This window comes from Eptatretus burgeri, chromosome 14 (assembly GCF_056783735.1).
Source record: "Eptatretus burgeri isolate ZD-2024b chromosome 14, Ebu_testis_v1, whole genome shotgun sequence".
NCBI lineage: Eukaryota > Metazoa > Chordata > Myxini > Myxiniformes > Myxinidae > Eptatretus > Eptatretus burgeri.
Window position 1 is genome coordinate 13,999,544 of NC_140974.1, and position 14,520 is coordinate 14,014,063.

General features: G+C 49.3%; 2 protein-coding genes across 4 annotated transcripts in view; one reads left to right on the forward strand and one right to left on the reverse strand.

Annotated features, from left to right (window-relative positions):
- LOC147012689 (uncharacterized) overlaps nucleotides 1-2,426 on the reverse strand; it is a 58,192-nt gene extending 55,766 nt beyond the window's left edge. The window contains exons 1-4 of the mRNA XM_085855748.1: nucleotides 2,413-2,426; nucleotides 875-1,679; nucleotides 521-582; nucleotides 87-377 (exon numbers count right to left, since the gene is read on the reverse strand). Of these exons, the coding sequence (XP_085711874.1) occupies nucleotides 87-377; nucleotides 521-582; nucleotides 875-1,679; nucleotides 2,413-2,426 (1,172 nt within the window). The remainder of the gene's footprint in view (nucleotides 1-86; nucleotides 378-520; nucleotides 583-874; nucleotides 1,680-2,412) is intronic.
- TMEM65 (transmembrane protein 65) overlaps nucleotides 2,364-14,520 on the forward strand; it is a 37,935-nt gene continuing 25,778 nt past the window's right edge. For 2 of the 3 annotated variants that reach the window (XM_085853775.1, XM_085853777.1), the window contains exon 1: nucleotides 2,365-2,716. In XM_085853775.1, coding sequence (XP_085709901.1) covers nucleotides 2,455-2,716 — 262 coding nt within the window. In that variant the 5' untranslated portion in view covers nucleotides 2,365-2,454. Of the gene's footprint in view, nucleotides 2,717-14,520 lie in introns of all 3 variants that reach the window. The other variant, XM_085853776.1, reaches the window with a different exon arrangement.

The window sequence follows — 14,520 nt, forward strand, 5'->3', positions numbered from 1 at the left end:
TCTGAGTAAACTTTCCCTAAATCATTTGCTCCTCGGTGTATCACAACCAACTTCTTCCTGCCATGATCGGAAGCAATATCGTTTACCTTTCTTTCAACGTCCCGAACTCCCGCTCCTTCAAAACCGCACTGTATTCTATGTCTACGATCCTTCCTGCAGAATGAAGAATCTGCATATTAATCATCTCATCAACCACAAAAACTGTCTCCCACATCTCAATTCTACCAATCTCTATTGTTGCACTGTCACCACTACCTGCACCTGCTTCACTGTCACCACTGTCTGCTTCCACTGTACCGTCACCACTGTCTGCTCCTGCTGCACCATGAGCTTCATTAATGATCTGCCGGAAGTTGTGAGGAATTGCAAACATACAGCTTTGCAAATGACACAAAGACGTTTGGACGTGTTTCCAATCATGACCAGATTGATCTCCTCCAAGATCCTTTTTTGATGGAGTACTGCAATTGTCCCTCACCTGGCAATTCCATTTCAATCAGGCAAAAGTGCAAAGTCCTACATTTCGGAAGGTCTAACACGAGAAATAGCTCCCACATGAACGTAGTCCATCTTCAAGATGTTCTGCAGGAGAAGGACTTAGGTGTCATCATTAATATAGAACTCAACTTCCATCGTGACGTCTCATCAACAATCCTACAAGCCTGGTGTTGGCTTTGTGGTTTGGGTGGTTGGCTGAGGATCTTCGGGTTCTGAGTTTGAGACCCGTCGTCCGCTGATTAATACCAGGTTGGGTTGACTCAACCCGTCATCCTTCTGATGTCGGCGAATTGAGTACCAGCTTACTGATGGAGGGGCACAGCATCAGCGGCACAGCCACGCATCCATGAAATGATAGCTACCCAAGCTGCCATACGCAATAACAGAATAGATCAACAATCCTAGAAGCAAATCGAATCCTGGGGATCATCAAACGGATGTTCTCACATTTGTCATATGATGTTGGAGACTCTACCATTTCTGTACAGAACTTATATGGGATCTGTGATGCAAGAGTGATGGGGACAAGATCGTCGTTGTCGGTGACGGTGTCGGTGACGGTATCGGTGTCGTTGTCGGTGACGGTGTCGGTGATGGTGTCGTTGTCGTTGACGGTGACGGTGTCGGTGTCGTTGTCGGTGTCGGTGTCGGTGACGTTGTCGGTGTCGGTGTCGGTGACGGTGTCGGTGACGGTGTCGGTGACGGTGACGTTGTCGGAATCGGTGTCGGTGTCGGTGACGGTGTCGGTGACAGTGACAGTGTCGGTGACGGTGTCGTTGTCAGTGACGGTGTCAGTGACAGTGTCGGTGTCAGTGACAGTGACAGTGTCGGTGTCGTTGTCGGTGTCAGTGATGGTGACGGTGTCGGTGACGGTGTCAGTGACGGTGTCAGTGACGGTGTCAGTGACGGTGTCAGTGACGGTGTCAGTGACGGTGTCAGTGACAGTGTCGGTGACGGTGACGGTGACGGTGTCGTTGTCGGTGACGGTGTCGGTGTCGGTGTCGGTGTCGGTGACGGTGTCGGTGACGGTGTCGGTGTCGGTGACGGTTCCTGTTCTGGTTCCGGTGTCGGTTCCTGTTCCGGTTCTGGTTCCGGTGTCGGTGACGGTGTCGGTGTCGGTGTCGGTGTCGGTGTCGGTGACGGTGTCGGTGACGGTGTCGGTGTCGGTGACGGTTCCTGTTCTGGTTCCGGTGTCGGTTCCTGTTCCGGTTCCGGTTCCGGTGACGGTGACGGTGACGGTGACGGTGTCGGTGTCGGTGTCGGTGTCGGTTCCTGTTCTGGTTCCGGTGTCGGTTCCTGTTCCGGTTCCGGTGACGGTGACGGTGACGGTGACGGTGACGGTGTCGGTGTCGGTGTCGGTTCCTGCTCCGGTGCCGGTGCTGGTGTTGGTTCCTGTTCCGGTGCCGTGACGTAATGCAAAATCTGTAATTTTAAAATTGATACAAAATATTTCTCTGCAAAACAAATTGTTTGGCCAAGCAATGCGAACTCGCATTGAGACGGAAAAAAACATCTAATTGACTGGATCGCCCCGATTTGGCTTCCTTTTACAAGCGGTGTGCTTATACACCGCACAAGTTGCGGCAATTATCTCGAAACGTAAGCCTCAATGCTTTCTCTAAAAGCAAGGCAACGACACAAATTAGCGTTTAATTATGAGCGAGAAATTATCTCAAAAAACACGGGGCACGTGGAGTGATTCGGTTTTACGTCGTATTTCAAATAAATGTCCGAACGTGCAAAATCAAAACAACTCTCTTTGTTCTCGGACAGAAGGAAGGAAGGAAGGAAGGATTGAATGAATGAATGAATGAATGAATGAGTGAATGAGTGAGTGAGTGAATGAATGAATGAATGAATAAATGCATTCATTCATTCATTCATAACGTTGACGTCTGATTCCATCGCCGGCACATGAGAGCATCCATCGGTCGGTGAAGAGACGCGGTTTGTCTCATGGCGAGTCTCCTTCGATTGGTGCCCTCGATCCGGACCTCCGCTTGTCTTGGGCCCAAACGGTTCGGGACGACGGGTCTGGGTGTCGGAGTCTCGTATGGAGTCCCGGTTCGGTTGGTCGGGACTCCCAGTATGGAGAGCGCCACGGGGGGCCTGGCGAGTGGTGAGGGCGCGAGGGATTTCATATACGGACTACAAGGGTCCGAGCGGAAGGTCCTGCTTCGGGAACTCCGCGAGTTCGAGTCACTCGCGGCGGAGGAAGGTCGGTCGGGGATTCTTGGGGTTCTTAATATTCGGGGGAATCGAACCGTGGATGAGGTTGTACGTGAATCACGTGATGGACAAAGACGTTGGGACATGTCGGTGTATTTTTACATGAATTACAGGTGTTTGTGTGTGTGTGTGTGTGTGTGTGTGTGTGTGTGTATGTGTGTGTGTGCGTGTGCGTGTGTGTGTGTGTGTGTGTGTGTGTGTGTGTGTGTGTGTGTGCGTGTGTGTGTGTGTGTGTGTGTGTGTGTGTGTGCGTGTGTGCGTGTGTGTGTGTGTGTGTGTGTGTGTGTGTGCGTGTGTGTGTGTGTGTGTGTGTGTGTGTGTGTGTGTGTGTGTGTGTGTGTGTGTGCGTGTTTGTGTGCGTGTGCGTGTGTGTGTGTGTGTTTGTGCGTGTGTGTTTGTGTGTGTTGCGTGCGTGTGTGTGTGTGTGTGTGTGTGTGTGTGTGTGTGTGTGTGTGTGTGTGTGTGTGTGTGTGTGTGTGTGTGTGTGTGTGTGTGTGTGTGTGTGTGTGTGCGTGTGTGCGTGTGCGTGTGTGTGTGTGTGTGTGTGTGTGTGTGTGTGTTGCGTGCGTGTGTGTGTGTGTGTGTGTGTGTGTGTGTGTGTGTGTGTGTGTGTGTGTGTGTGTGTGTGTGTGTGTGTCGGAGTGAAGGGTCGGTACTTTCATTGTGTTAAACGATGATCTAAGTTTCCTCCTCTCCCTCTCAAGGTTCGAGTTCCACAAGGCCTTGTTCTGGACCGAGTCCTCTTCCTGATCTTCATCAATGATCTCTCTGACTCTGGACAATCCTCTTTATCGATTTTCTGATTACTCCACCCTCTGCCGTGACGTGTCTCATCCTCCACTGCAGCCTCTTCCCTCTCTTCAGACCTTGATAAAATCACCAGCTGGTTAAACACTTGGAACATGTCTTTCAATCCTGACAAATCTCACTCTCTCACTGTCTCTTTCAGAACTAATCGCCGAGCAGCCCCCCCCCCCCCAAATCTACTTTCAAAACAATCTTCTTGAGGAAGTTCAGTCATTTTAACTCATGCCTCTCACTATCAACCATGATTTTCTTGAGCAAACAACATTTTAAAGTTGGCCTCCAATGCCAGCCACCGAATGGGCATCCTCCGTCACACAGAGTACTTTTTTGGCAGTCTTGAACTATCCACCCACAATGCCTCATCCGCAGCCTCATGGAGTACTCACTGCTCAACCCTCTGGGCTGGTCTCCTGCCTCACACTGCTCAGCTTGATGCCATGGAAACCAAGGCCTTCAAGATTATTGGAATGCCGAGTCTATCTCTTCGCCATTGCAGACAGGTTGGTGGTATCTTTGTCTTCCACAGCCTCCTTTTTGGTCTTGCACCCTCTGCTCTTTCCGTGCTTTGCTCTCCCCCCCCCGCCCCCCTTCCAGGTTTTTGCAGAGCTCACACGGTCCACCATCAATCCCCTTCTGGTGAACCTTCCTAAATCCAGGATCACTGCCAACCTCCACTCACCTGTTCCTCTTTTTTTCTGACCTATGGAATCAACTTCCACATCCTTTACAGTCTCGCTCTTCCCTCCAGGTCTTCAAGACAGCTGTTCAACCACAGTCTCAGATCGTCCTCAATCCAAAACCATCTTTTTTTTTTACCCTCGTTAACCCACCACCCGAATCCCGTTTCCCATTTTTTTCAGTTATCCCTCCTTGGAGGTTCCCTCTGTATCCATCTTGTCCACCCCGTGCATCCTCTGTATCCATCTTGTCCACATGCATCCTCTGTATCCATCTTGTCCACATGCATCCTCTGTATCCATCTTGTCCACATGCATCCTCTGTATCCATCTTGTCCACATGCATCCTCTGTATCCATCTTGTCCACCCCATGCATCCTCTGTATCCATCTTGTCCACCCCATGCATCCTCTGTATCCATCTTGTCCACCCCATGCATCCTCTGTATCCATCTTGTCCACCCCGTGCATCCTCTGTATCCATCTTGTCCACCCCGTGCATCCTCTGTATCCATCTTGTCCACCCCATGCATCCTCTGTATCCATCTTGTCCACCCCATGCATCCTCTGTATCCATCTTGTCCACCCCATGCATCCTCTGTATCCATCTTGTCCACCCTGTGCATCCTCTGTATCCATCTTGTCCACCCCGTACATCCTCTGTATCCATCTTGTCCACCCTGTGCATCCTCTGTATCCATCTTGTCCACCCCGTGCATCCTCTGTATCCATCTTGTCCACCCCGTGCATCCTCTGTATCCATCTTGTCCACCCCTTGCATCCTCTGTGTCCATCTTGTCCACCCCGTGCATCCTCTGTATCCATCTTGTCCACCCTGTGCATCCTCTGTATCCATCTTGTCCACCCCATGCATCCTCTGTATCCATCTTGTCCACCCCATGCATCCTCTGTATCCATCTTGTCCACCCTATGCATCCTCTGTATCCATCTTGTCCACCCCATGCATCCTCTGTATCCATCTTGTCCACCCCATGCATCCTCTGTATCCATCTTGTCCACCCTGTGCATCCTCTGTATCCATCTTGTCCACCCCCTACATCCTCTGTATCCATCTTGTCCACCCTGTGCATCCTCTGTATCCATCTTGTCCACCCCGTGCATCCTCTGTATCCATCTTGTCCACCCCGTGCATCCTCTGTATCCATCTTGTCCACCCCTTGCATCCTCTGTGTCCATCTTGTCCACCCCATGCATCCTCTGTATCCATCTTGTCCACCCTGTGCATCCTCTGTATCCATCTTGTCCACCCCGTACATCCTCTGTATCCATCTTGTCCACCCTGTGCATCCTCTGTATCCATCTTGTCCACCCCGTGCATCCTCTGTATCCATCTTGTCCACCCCGTGCATCCTCTGTATCCATCTTGTCCACCCCGTGCATCCTCTGTATCCATCTTGTCCACCCCTTGCATCCTCTGTGTCCATCTTGTCCACCCCGTGCATCCTCTGTATCCATCTTGTCCACCCTGTGCATCCTCTGTATCCATCTTGTCCACCCCATGCATCCTCTGTATCCATCTTGTCCACCCCATGCATCCTCTGTATCCATCTTGTCCACCCTATGCATCCTCTGTATCCATCTTGTCCACCCCATGCATCCTCTGTATCCATCTTGTCCACCCCATGCATCCTCTGTATCCATCTTGTCCACCCTGTGCATCCTCTGTATCCATCTTGTCCACCCCGTACATCCTCTGTATCCATCTTGTCCACCCTGTGCATCCTCTGTATCCATCTTGTCCACCCCGTGCATCCTCTGTATCCATCTTGTCCACCCCGTGCATCCTCTGTATCCATCTTGTCCACCCCTTGCATCCTCTGTGTCCATCTTGTCCACCCCGTGCATCCTCTGTATCCATCTTGTCCACCCTGTGCATCCTCTGTATCCATCTTGTCCACCCCGTGCATCCACTGTATCCATCTTGTCCACATGCATCCTCTGTATCCATCTTGTCCACATGCATCCTCTGTATCCATCTTGTCCACATGCATCCTCTGTATCCATCTTGTCCACCCCGTGCATCCTCTGTATCCATCTTGTCCACCCCGTGCATCCTCTGTATCCATCTTGTCCACCCCTTGCATCCTCTGTGTCCATCTTGTCCACCCCGTGCATCCTCTGTATCCATCTTGTCCACCCTGTGCATCCTCTGTATCCATCTTGTCCACCCCATGCATCCTCTGTATCCATCTTGTCCACCCCATGCATCCTCTGTATCCATCTTGTCCACCCTATGCATCCTCTGTATCCATCTTGTCCACCCCATGCATCCTCTGTATCCATCTTGTCCACCCCATGCATCCTCTGTATCCATCTTGTCCACCCTGTGCATCCTCTGTATCCATCTTGTCCACCCCGTACATCCTCTGTATCCATCTTGTCCACCCTGTGCATCCTCTGTATCCATCTTGTCCACCCCGTGCATCCTCTGTATCCATCTTGTCCACCCCGTGCATCCTCTGTATCCATCTTGTCCACCCCTTGCATCCTCTGTGTCCATCTTGTCCACCCCGTGCATCCTCTGTATCCATCTTGTCCACCCTGTGCATCCTCTGTATCCATCTTGTCCACCCCGTGCATCCACTGTATCCATCTTGTCCACATGCATCCTCTGTATCCATCTTGTCCACATGCATCCTCTGTATCCATCTTGTCCACATGCATCCTCTGTATCCATCTTGTCCACCCCGTGCATCCTCTGTATCCATCTTGTCCACCCCGTGCATCCTCTGTATCCATCTTGTCCACCCCATGCATCCTCTGTATCCATCTTGTCCACCCTGTGCATCCTCTGTATCCATCTTGTCCACCCCATGCATCCTCTGTATCCATCTTGTCCACCCCGTGCATCCTCTGTATCCATCTTGTCCACCCTGTGCATCCTCTGTATCCATCTTGTCCACCCCGTGCGTGCGTGTTTTGCGTCCTGTTTTTCTCTTTTACGTCCTGATCCGCTCACTGTACGAGCTCTTCCATGAGCTTTGACTATTTATCCAAAAAAATGGATCGGTTTTTTTTTATTCTTCTCTCGTGGTATTTTTACCACAGGCTTCTGCTAGTTTACTTATTAAATACGTCCGGATGAAGTCACTTTGTCTCTGAATGATTAGGATCGCTTTGATCACAAGTGGCGTAGTCTGCGCGGATCGGACAGATTGGGTTCGGGACGATTAGCGTCCGCACGGATAGCACCCCACGTCTGGTGCAGTGATTGCTCGGACTCGAACCGCCATTTGGGTGTCGGGTGTGAGGGAGTACCAGCACTTCGCCCAGCCAGCTAAGACGTTCCACCGAAGCACAGTGGCGCCTGCCTTGGCGACTTGCTATATACACATCGTTAAAAGTAAAATACCCCCTGTTTGAATCAAAAATATATTTACTGCCAATGTGCATTATATAATACATTGTGATTGTATAGCTCGGATAGATTCAAATTGTATTTACCAGAGGCTTGAGCATGAGGCCTATACCGTTACAAAGGCTCGTGACGTCGATGGGCTCCAACCTTTTGATACTCGATGATCCTTCTAACAATCCCATTGGACATTTTTCACCGAAGGGAAAACTTGTCGGGAGGGCATTACAATTGTGAGTATGACTGCTCAGAATATGTCTTTGGCTTCGGATGAGACCAAAATAGTGGCCTAATGATGTTTTTAATGGGTGGAGGGATTGTTACACACAAACGGTTGGACGAACCAGTGTATTATTATGGAGATAGATGCAGTGAAAAGGGAAGACCAATATAGAAGCTGAAGAAGTAAAGAGAAAAGATGGAGTCATCAGGAGGAACCTGGATAGGATTCGGGTTTCAGCCGCTAATCCACAACCCTCAAACCCATCCAGGCGCAGCCAAGTGAGCGTTACAGAAAAAAAATTCTGCAAGAATTCACTTCTCCTGAGGGAGATGGATGCCGAAAGAGAGGAATGCAGAGTAAAACAAGAAAAAGTATCATTCCAAAATCATATTTCTTTCCATAGAATAGTATCAAATTCCAAAATCATCACATTTCTTAACAGAAAAGATATCACAACATATTTATCAGGAAATCAAAAAAAAATTGATATGATGGAAGCAGCGGTCTGTTTCCTTGTACACCAACCAGGTTCAATTTTTGGTCCGATTGAAAAAAATTTTTTTTTCTCTCTGAGGAGCGTTTCTGTGTTTCAGGGTGGGACAGACAGACCAGACAGACAGACAGACAGACAGATGGCATTATCTGAATGTATGTATGTGTGAAAAACCCACCCACATCTCTCACCTGTGAATGGAGGGAATAGCCAGTCAGCTCTCACCATCCATCCATTGGGACCATACTCTGTGCAGAGCATTGGTGCTGCTTAAGCAGTCTCCTTGGCTATTGGGAACAATCCTCGATGGGTCGCCACTCTGACAAAGGATACCAGCAAGCTGGCACTCATTTTTCCAACCTCAGAAGGATGACAGGCAGAGTCAACCCCACCTGGTATTAATTCAACAGCCGAGTGGAATTTATACTCGGGATCCTAGGATCCCAAGCCCACCACCCTAACCATAAAGCCAACACCAGGCATAGCTCTTACCTTATCAACAAAACCCAGGTGGCTTGGATTACATATATAATTGACCCCTCCCACACTACTCGAGCCGAAGAAGCTGCGTAAAGCAACCCAAGAAGACATACACAAGGCAAGTGCTACGCTGTTTCAAACCCTTCCCAGAGTTGCTCAACAACTATAAAGACGTTCACATGTAGTACACACACGAGAATCCCAATGCTACACACCCCCTCAGCTAATGGACCGGTTTCATCACTTATTGGAGAATCTTCAGCAATAGCATTGACATTTTCTTTGTGTCCCCCCCCCCCCCTTCATTATTGCGATGAGTCCTGCATGTCAATTTGTCCAATCAGAAGCCTTTGCCAAGTCAGCCCGGACATTCTGGGAATCGCCGGAATTTCCGGTGCTGCCATCAAGTGAAAGGTATGCAAGATGAAGCGATCTGGTCAACTCAGCCTTATGGAGGCTTTTATCTTCTTCGAGAACTGTGATAGACACAACTATGTTTTTACTGTTTTATTTACTTCCTAGCAAAAGTACCCGTCCCCACTGACAGAAAAAGCTCGCAATGTTGATGGCGAGAATAACCCCAGAAAATGACAGGCAGTTGTCTGAGGAACTTCAATCCATCCTGTTGTGCTATTGAAACCAACTGCAACGGCGAGGAAGTATACCACATCATTTTTCCCAGGGGTTTCCCGGCGACCGAAGGAGACACAAACCACGCTTAAACCTGGCTGGTACAACTTTTTACCTCTGTGACAAATTTGGTCCAAATCTGTCCAGAGGGGTCGGAGTGTATTTGCAACACACAGACAGATAGATCGACATTTATACGTGTAGTTATAGATTATGAAGTCTCTAATATATCAACTTTTACAATTACCGCAGACAGACCATAACAAAGTTACTCGTGAGCAAAACCCTGCACAGTTTCTGGAATGCCAAAGTTAATTTTTGCATTCTTTCTTTGTTTTCATGTCATATTCCAAGACGTGTTATGAATTAAAGTGTTGGTCAAACAAAATTTAATTAGATTCTCCTACTATATTAAATAATGCAATTTCATGTATGTATGTAATCTGAAAAAAATAATCGAAAAAAAAAAACAAGGCTGGCCCGATCACCACCAAATTTTGCATACGTGTTTGAAGTACCCAGGATCAGGTCATGCCCCCCTCCCCTCATGGAGGAAGGGGGGGGGCAACAACTTGCCAATGATCCTGATGTTGGCATGATTAAATGTTGGTGTGATTGTTGTTTGGCAGGATTAAAAGTAATTTTGTGGTCAGCAATGGATGAGAATGCAGGAGAGACCTTCGAGACACCTCTGACACTTAGCTCCTACCACAGGGCACCCAAACCCCAGTCTGTAGTGATAGAACCCAAGACCAGCAATATTTCATTTTGACCTGCAACTGAAAATACTAAATACATCACTCAGTCACTGAGTTTGGGAGAAGTGCCGTCACTTCCCAGGACACCCTGGGTACCAGCAACGCCACAACAATGGCGCAGTCTTTCTCACTGCACTCAGCGGGGTATTTCTTAAGCCGATGGGGGTTTCCTTTCCTCCCCACGGATGCGAACCTATGGGGGATTTTCCATGCTCTTATTGAAATGAAAGCGAGAGAAGAACCTTCAGAGTGTAGGCTTTATTCCATTTGATTGAAGCCGCTTCTACGGGCACATCAGGGGATACAGGTGCAGCAAGGAGTACATAAGCAGTAAGGTATACACGTGCAACTAATCACCGCAAAGTAAATCAGTATAAGCCCGGAGTCCGATATACTCTCAATTTTCACCATTCAACGAGCACCAAGTGAACCGCCGCCGTAAACGACAATGCCCCTGGGACAATCCCCCCGACCGAGCAGAACCTTAGCTTTATCTATTCTGTGCTCGAGCCATGCAACATGTGATCGCACGTCACAACCTTCAATTCACCACATTTTCCCCGTCTTTAAAATGTAACTAGAGGCCCAACTAACGCACCATGATTACTTCAGCGCTACAGGAGTATACATTTCAAGCAACGCGAACTATCTAAACTACAGAAGCATACATGCCAAGCAGTGAGGATTATTTTGAGTTGTAGGAGCATGGTAATGAGCATCGATATATTATGTAACGAGCATATAGGAGCATGAGCATCGGGGATGCCGATAATCCCCTTTACAGATTGAGTCGGCGAGGGGGTATTATCCGTCGACCTCTCCGGGAGTAAATGGCGGTTTCACTTGAGGGAGGCTTCCGATCCTCTTGGTGAGCCTCGACTTGTGCCGGGGATGACTCCCCGATCGCTCTCAGGTGGAACGCGGCAGCTCCGTCGCCACCATTCTCGGGTGGAGTTCCTGGGGGGGAACACCTGGGGAGGGGATGTCAGAGGGAGGAGTGCCAGACGGTGGTGTACCTGCGGGAGGAGTACCTGAGGGAGCCAAATGACGAACCGACACAGTGGTCTCCCTGCCATCCGGGAGCCTGACATGAGCATACTCTGGATTAGTATCGATGAGTTCGACCCCCTCCACCATGGGTTCATACTTGCTTTGTCGTACCGGGCGTTTCATGAACACTGTTCCGGGATGGGTTAGCCAGTTGGGCACCGATTGGCCGTCAACATAACGCCGCTGGTGAGTAAACATTCGTTCGTGAGGAGTTGCATTGGTGGACGTGCAGAGCAAAGAGCGTATGGAATTCAGAGCGTCGAGAAGGGTAACCTCCCACCGCTCGCGGCCCAGTCCTCTCAATTTCAACGCCAGAGTTACGGCTTTCCAAATAACTCCATTATATCGTTCCACCTGCCCATTACCCTGTGGGTTGTAACCCGTCGTTCGACGAGTTGCTATGCCGTGCTCTAATAGGAATTGTTTTAGCCCGGCCGACATGAAACACGGCCCTCTGTCTGAATGTATGTACGAAGGTTTCCCAAACATAGCGAAGAGGTCAGACAGACATTTCACGACAGTGCCCGTGGTCATATCCGAGCATGGAAATGCGAAAGGGAACCTGGAATATTCATCAACAACAGTGAATATGTATCTGTTGTCTGTCTCGGTCGGCAGGGGCCCTTTGAAGTCAATGTTTAGTCTCTCGAAGGGAGAAGTGGCCTTGATCAATCTGCCAGAAGCCGCACCATAGAATCTGGGTTTTAGTTTAGCACAAACAGGGCATGAAGCATTCATTTGTTTAATATCTTCGATAGAATAGGGAAGGTTTTGTCTGCGCACGAAATGTGCCATTCTGGTTACCCCCGGGTGGCACAGAGACACATGGAGGTCTTGCAAAGCCCGACTGATTGTCGCCGAACAGTAGACCCGAGAGAAGGTGTCTGCAGCAGGGTTTTCCCTCCCGGGCCGGTAAACTATGTCGTAACTATAGCAAGCTAGGTCTATCCGCCATCTCATAATTTTTTCATTCTTAATTTTCCCGTTATTTTTCCCATCAAACATGAATGCCACGGATCGTTGGTCCGTGACGAGCGTGAAATCGTTTCCCAGTAAATAGTGTCTCCATTTACGCAGGGCTTCGACAATGGCGTACGCTTCCTTCTCTATTGCCGAGTGTCTCTGCTCGCTTCCAGAGAGAGTTCTCGAGAAGAACGCGACGGGTCGCCCAGACTGATTAAGCGTCGCAGCTATCGCGTGATCAGAAGCATCTGTTTCCACCACGAAGGGCACCGTGCTATCGATCGATAATACCACGGAATTACTGATATCATCTTTGAGGCTGTGGAAAGCTTTTACAACAGCGGCATCTGGTGGGAAGTTTTTGCAATGCACTAGGTGATGTATTTTCTCGGAGTATTGGGAAATCCATCTTGCATAGTAAGCAAACATGCCGATCACCCGGCGCATTGTCTGCAGGTCCTGAGGTGGGGGTAGCTCACGAAGTGGGCGCAATCGTTCAGGATCAGGCTTAATCGTGCCGTCGGCTATTGTGTAGCCGAGAAGGTCAATTGACCTTGCCGAGAATACGCATTTCTCGTAGTTGAGGGTCAGATTATATTTTCTAGCAATGCTCAAGAATATGTCCAGATTCATATCATGTTCCCCCTGATCCCTACCGCACACTGTGACATTGTCCACGTAAACAAAAGTGTCTTTGAGGTTTTCATCTGAGATGATGTCGTCCATAACTCGTTGGAAGCAAGCTACTCCATTCGTGACACCGAACGGAATCCTCCTGAATTGGTAGAGGCGTCTACCTGCCTGGAATGCGGTGTAAGGTTTGTCTTCCTCTCGGATGGGAATTTGATGATAGGCGCTTCGCAAATCGATGGTGCTGAATATCTTATAATTGGCCACGCGTTCGACCATCTCGTCTATGCGCGGCAAAGGGTAGTCATCGAGTTGGGTGAAACGATTGACCGTTTGGGAATAATTGACAACCATTCGTTTCTTATGATTCTGATTGGCGGTGACCAACACCTGTGCGCGCCATGGCGAATCGCTCGGTTCTATAATTCCTTCTTCCAGTAATCGCTTGGTCTCTGAAGTGATGAAATTCATGTCAGCAGTGGTATATCGCCGCGATTTGATCGCAATCGGTTTACAGACCGGCGACAAGTTAGCAAACAGCTGGGGGGACGTTACCTCTGCGGTGGTCAAAGCATTTAAAATTAGACGAGGTTTGCTTCCTCCAAAGGGTATTTCGACGCTCATGTGCTGCTTGAGGACATTATGACCCAGAATTACGTCTGCGCATAAATCACGAAGCACCAGTACCCTTACATCCCGATGCGTGTACCCTTTTACGTCCAATTCAACATTGCAGTACCCTCGTACGCGGGACTGTAGTGATGTGGCGGCCATGCATACTGTATTGTCTGTCGGGTGGATCTTCCATTTCCTGCCCTTCACTAGCGAGCTGTTGACGAAACTTTCAGAGCTACCGGTATCAATCAGTGCCTCAGCCATATGCCCGTTAATTCGTACGTTGATGATAGCCTTGGATAGATTCCCCGGTGAGGCTGCAGTTAGTTTCTTTTGTGAGTAGAGAGCCGCAGAAGTGGGTTTATTTCTCCTTGGAGTAGATTTACATACCCTGGCATAATGCCCTTTCTTGTCATAATTCATGCATGTGGCATCTCTGGCGGAGCATTTGTGGCGGGGTGTCTTTTGTACCCACAAAAGAAGCATTTACCAACCGCAGTAGTTGCTGAGGAGTTTGACGAGGTCTGGGTATCCGACTCCTCGGGTTTTTCTCCATCCCCTGTGTCAGGCTGTGTCTGTGTCTGTGGGGTTCCTTGAGTTTCCACCGTAGCGGCGTTCATTAGCAGCATCGGTGTCCCAAATGACTCGGATTGCTGCTGAGCCGTATCCATCGCTCGAGCCTGGTCGACTACCTTTTCAAGAGTGGGTTGCGCTTTCTCTAGTAAGCGTTGCCGTATGTGGGCTGACCTGAGTCCTTGGATAAATGCCTCTCGGGTCGCTTCATTTCGGTGTTCCTCGGCGTTTACGGCCCAGAAGCTGCCGTCTTTTCCCAGCTGTTTCAGAGCTTGCAGGAACTGATCGATTGTCTCCCCGGCTGCTTGCTTGCGTGTGTTGAGAAGATGTCGTATGTATACCTCGTTCTTGTGCTTCACGTAGAGCGCCTGCAGCACGTCGATCGCTGCTTCATAGGTGTCACACTCCGAGAAGAGCCTGTATACGCTGGGCGAGACATGATTCACGAGGGCGGCCAATTTGTCGGCTCCCTCTTCGATGATGGTCAGATAGTGTGAGAAGGAACGGAACCAATGCGAC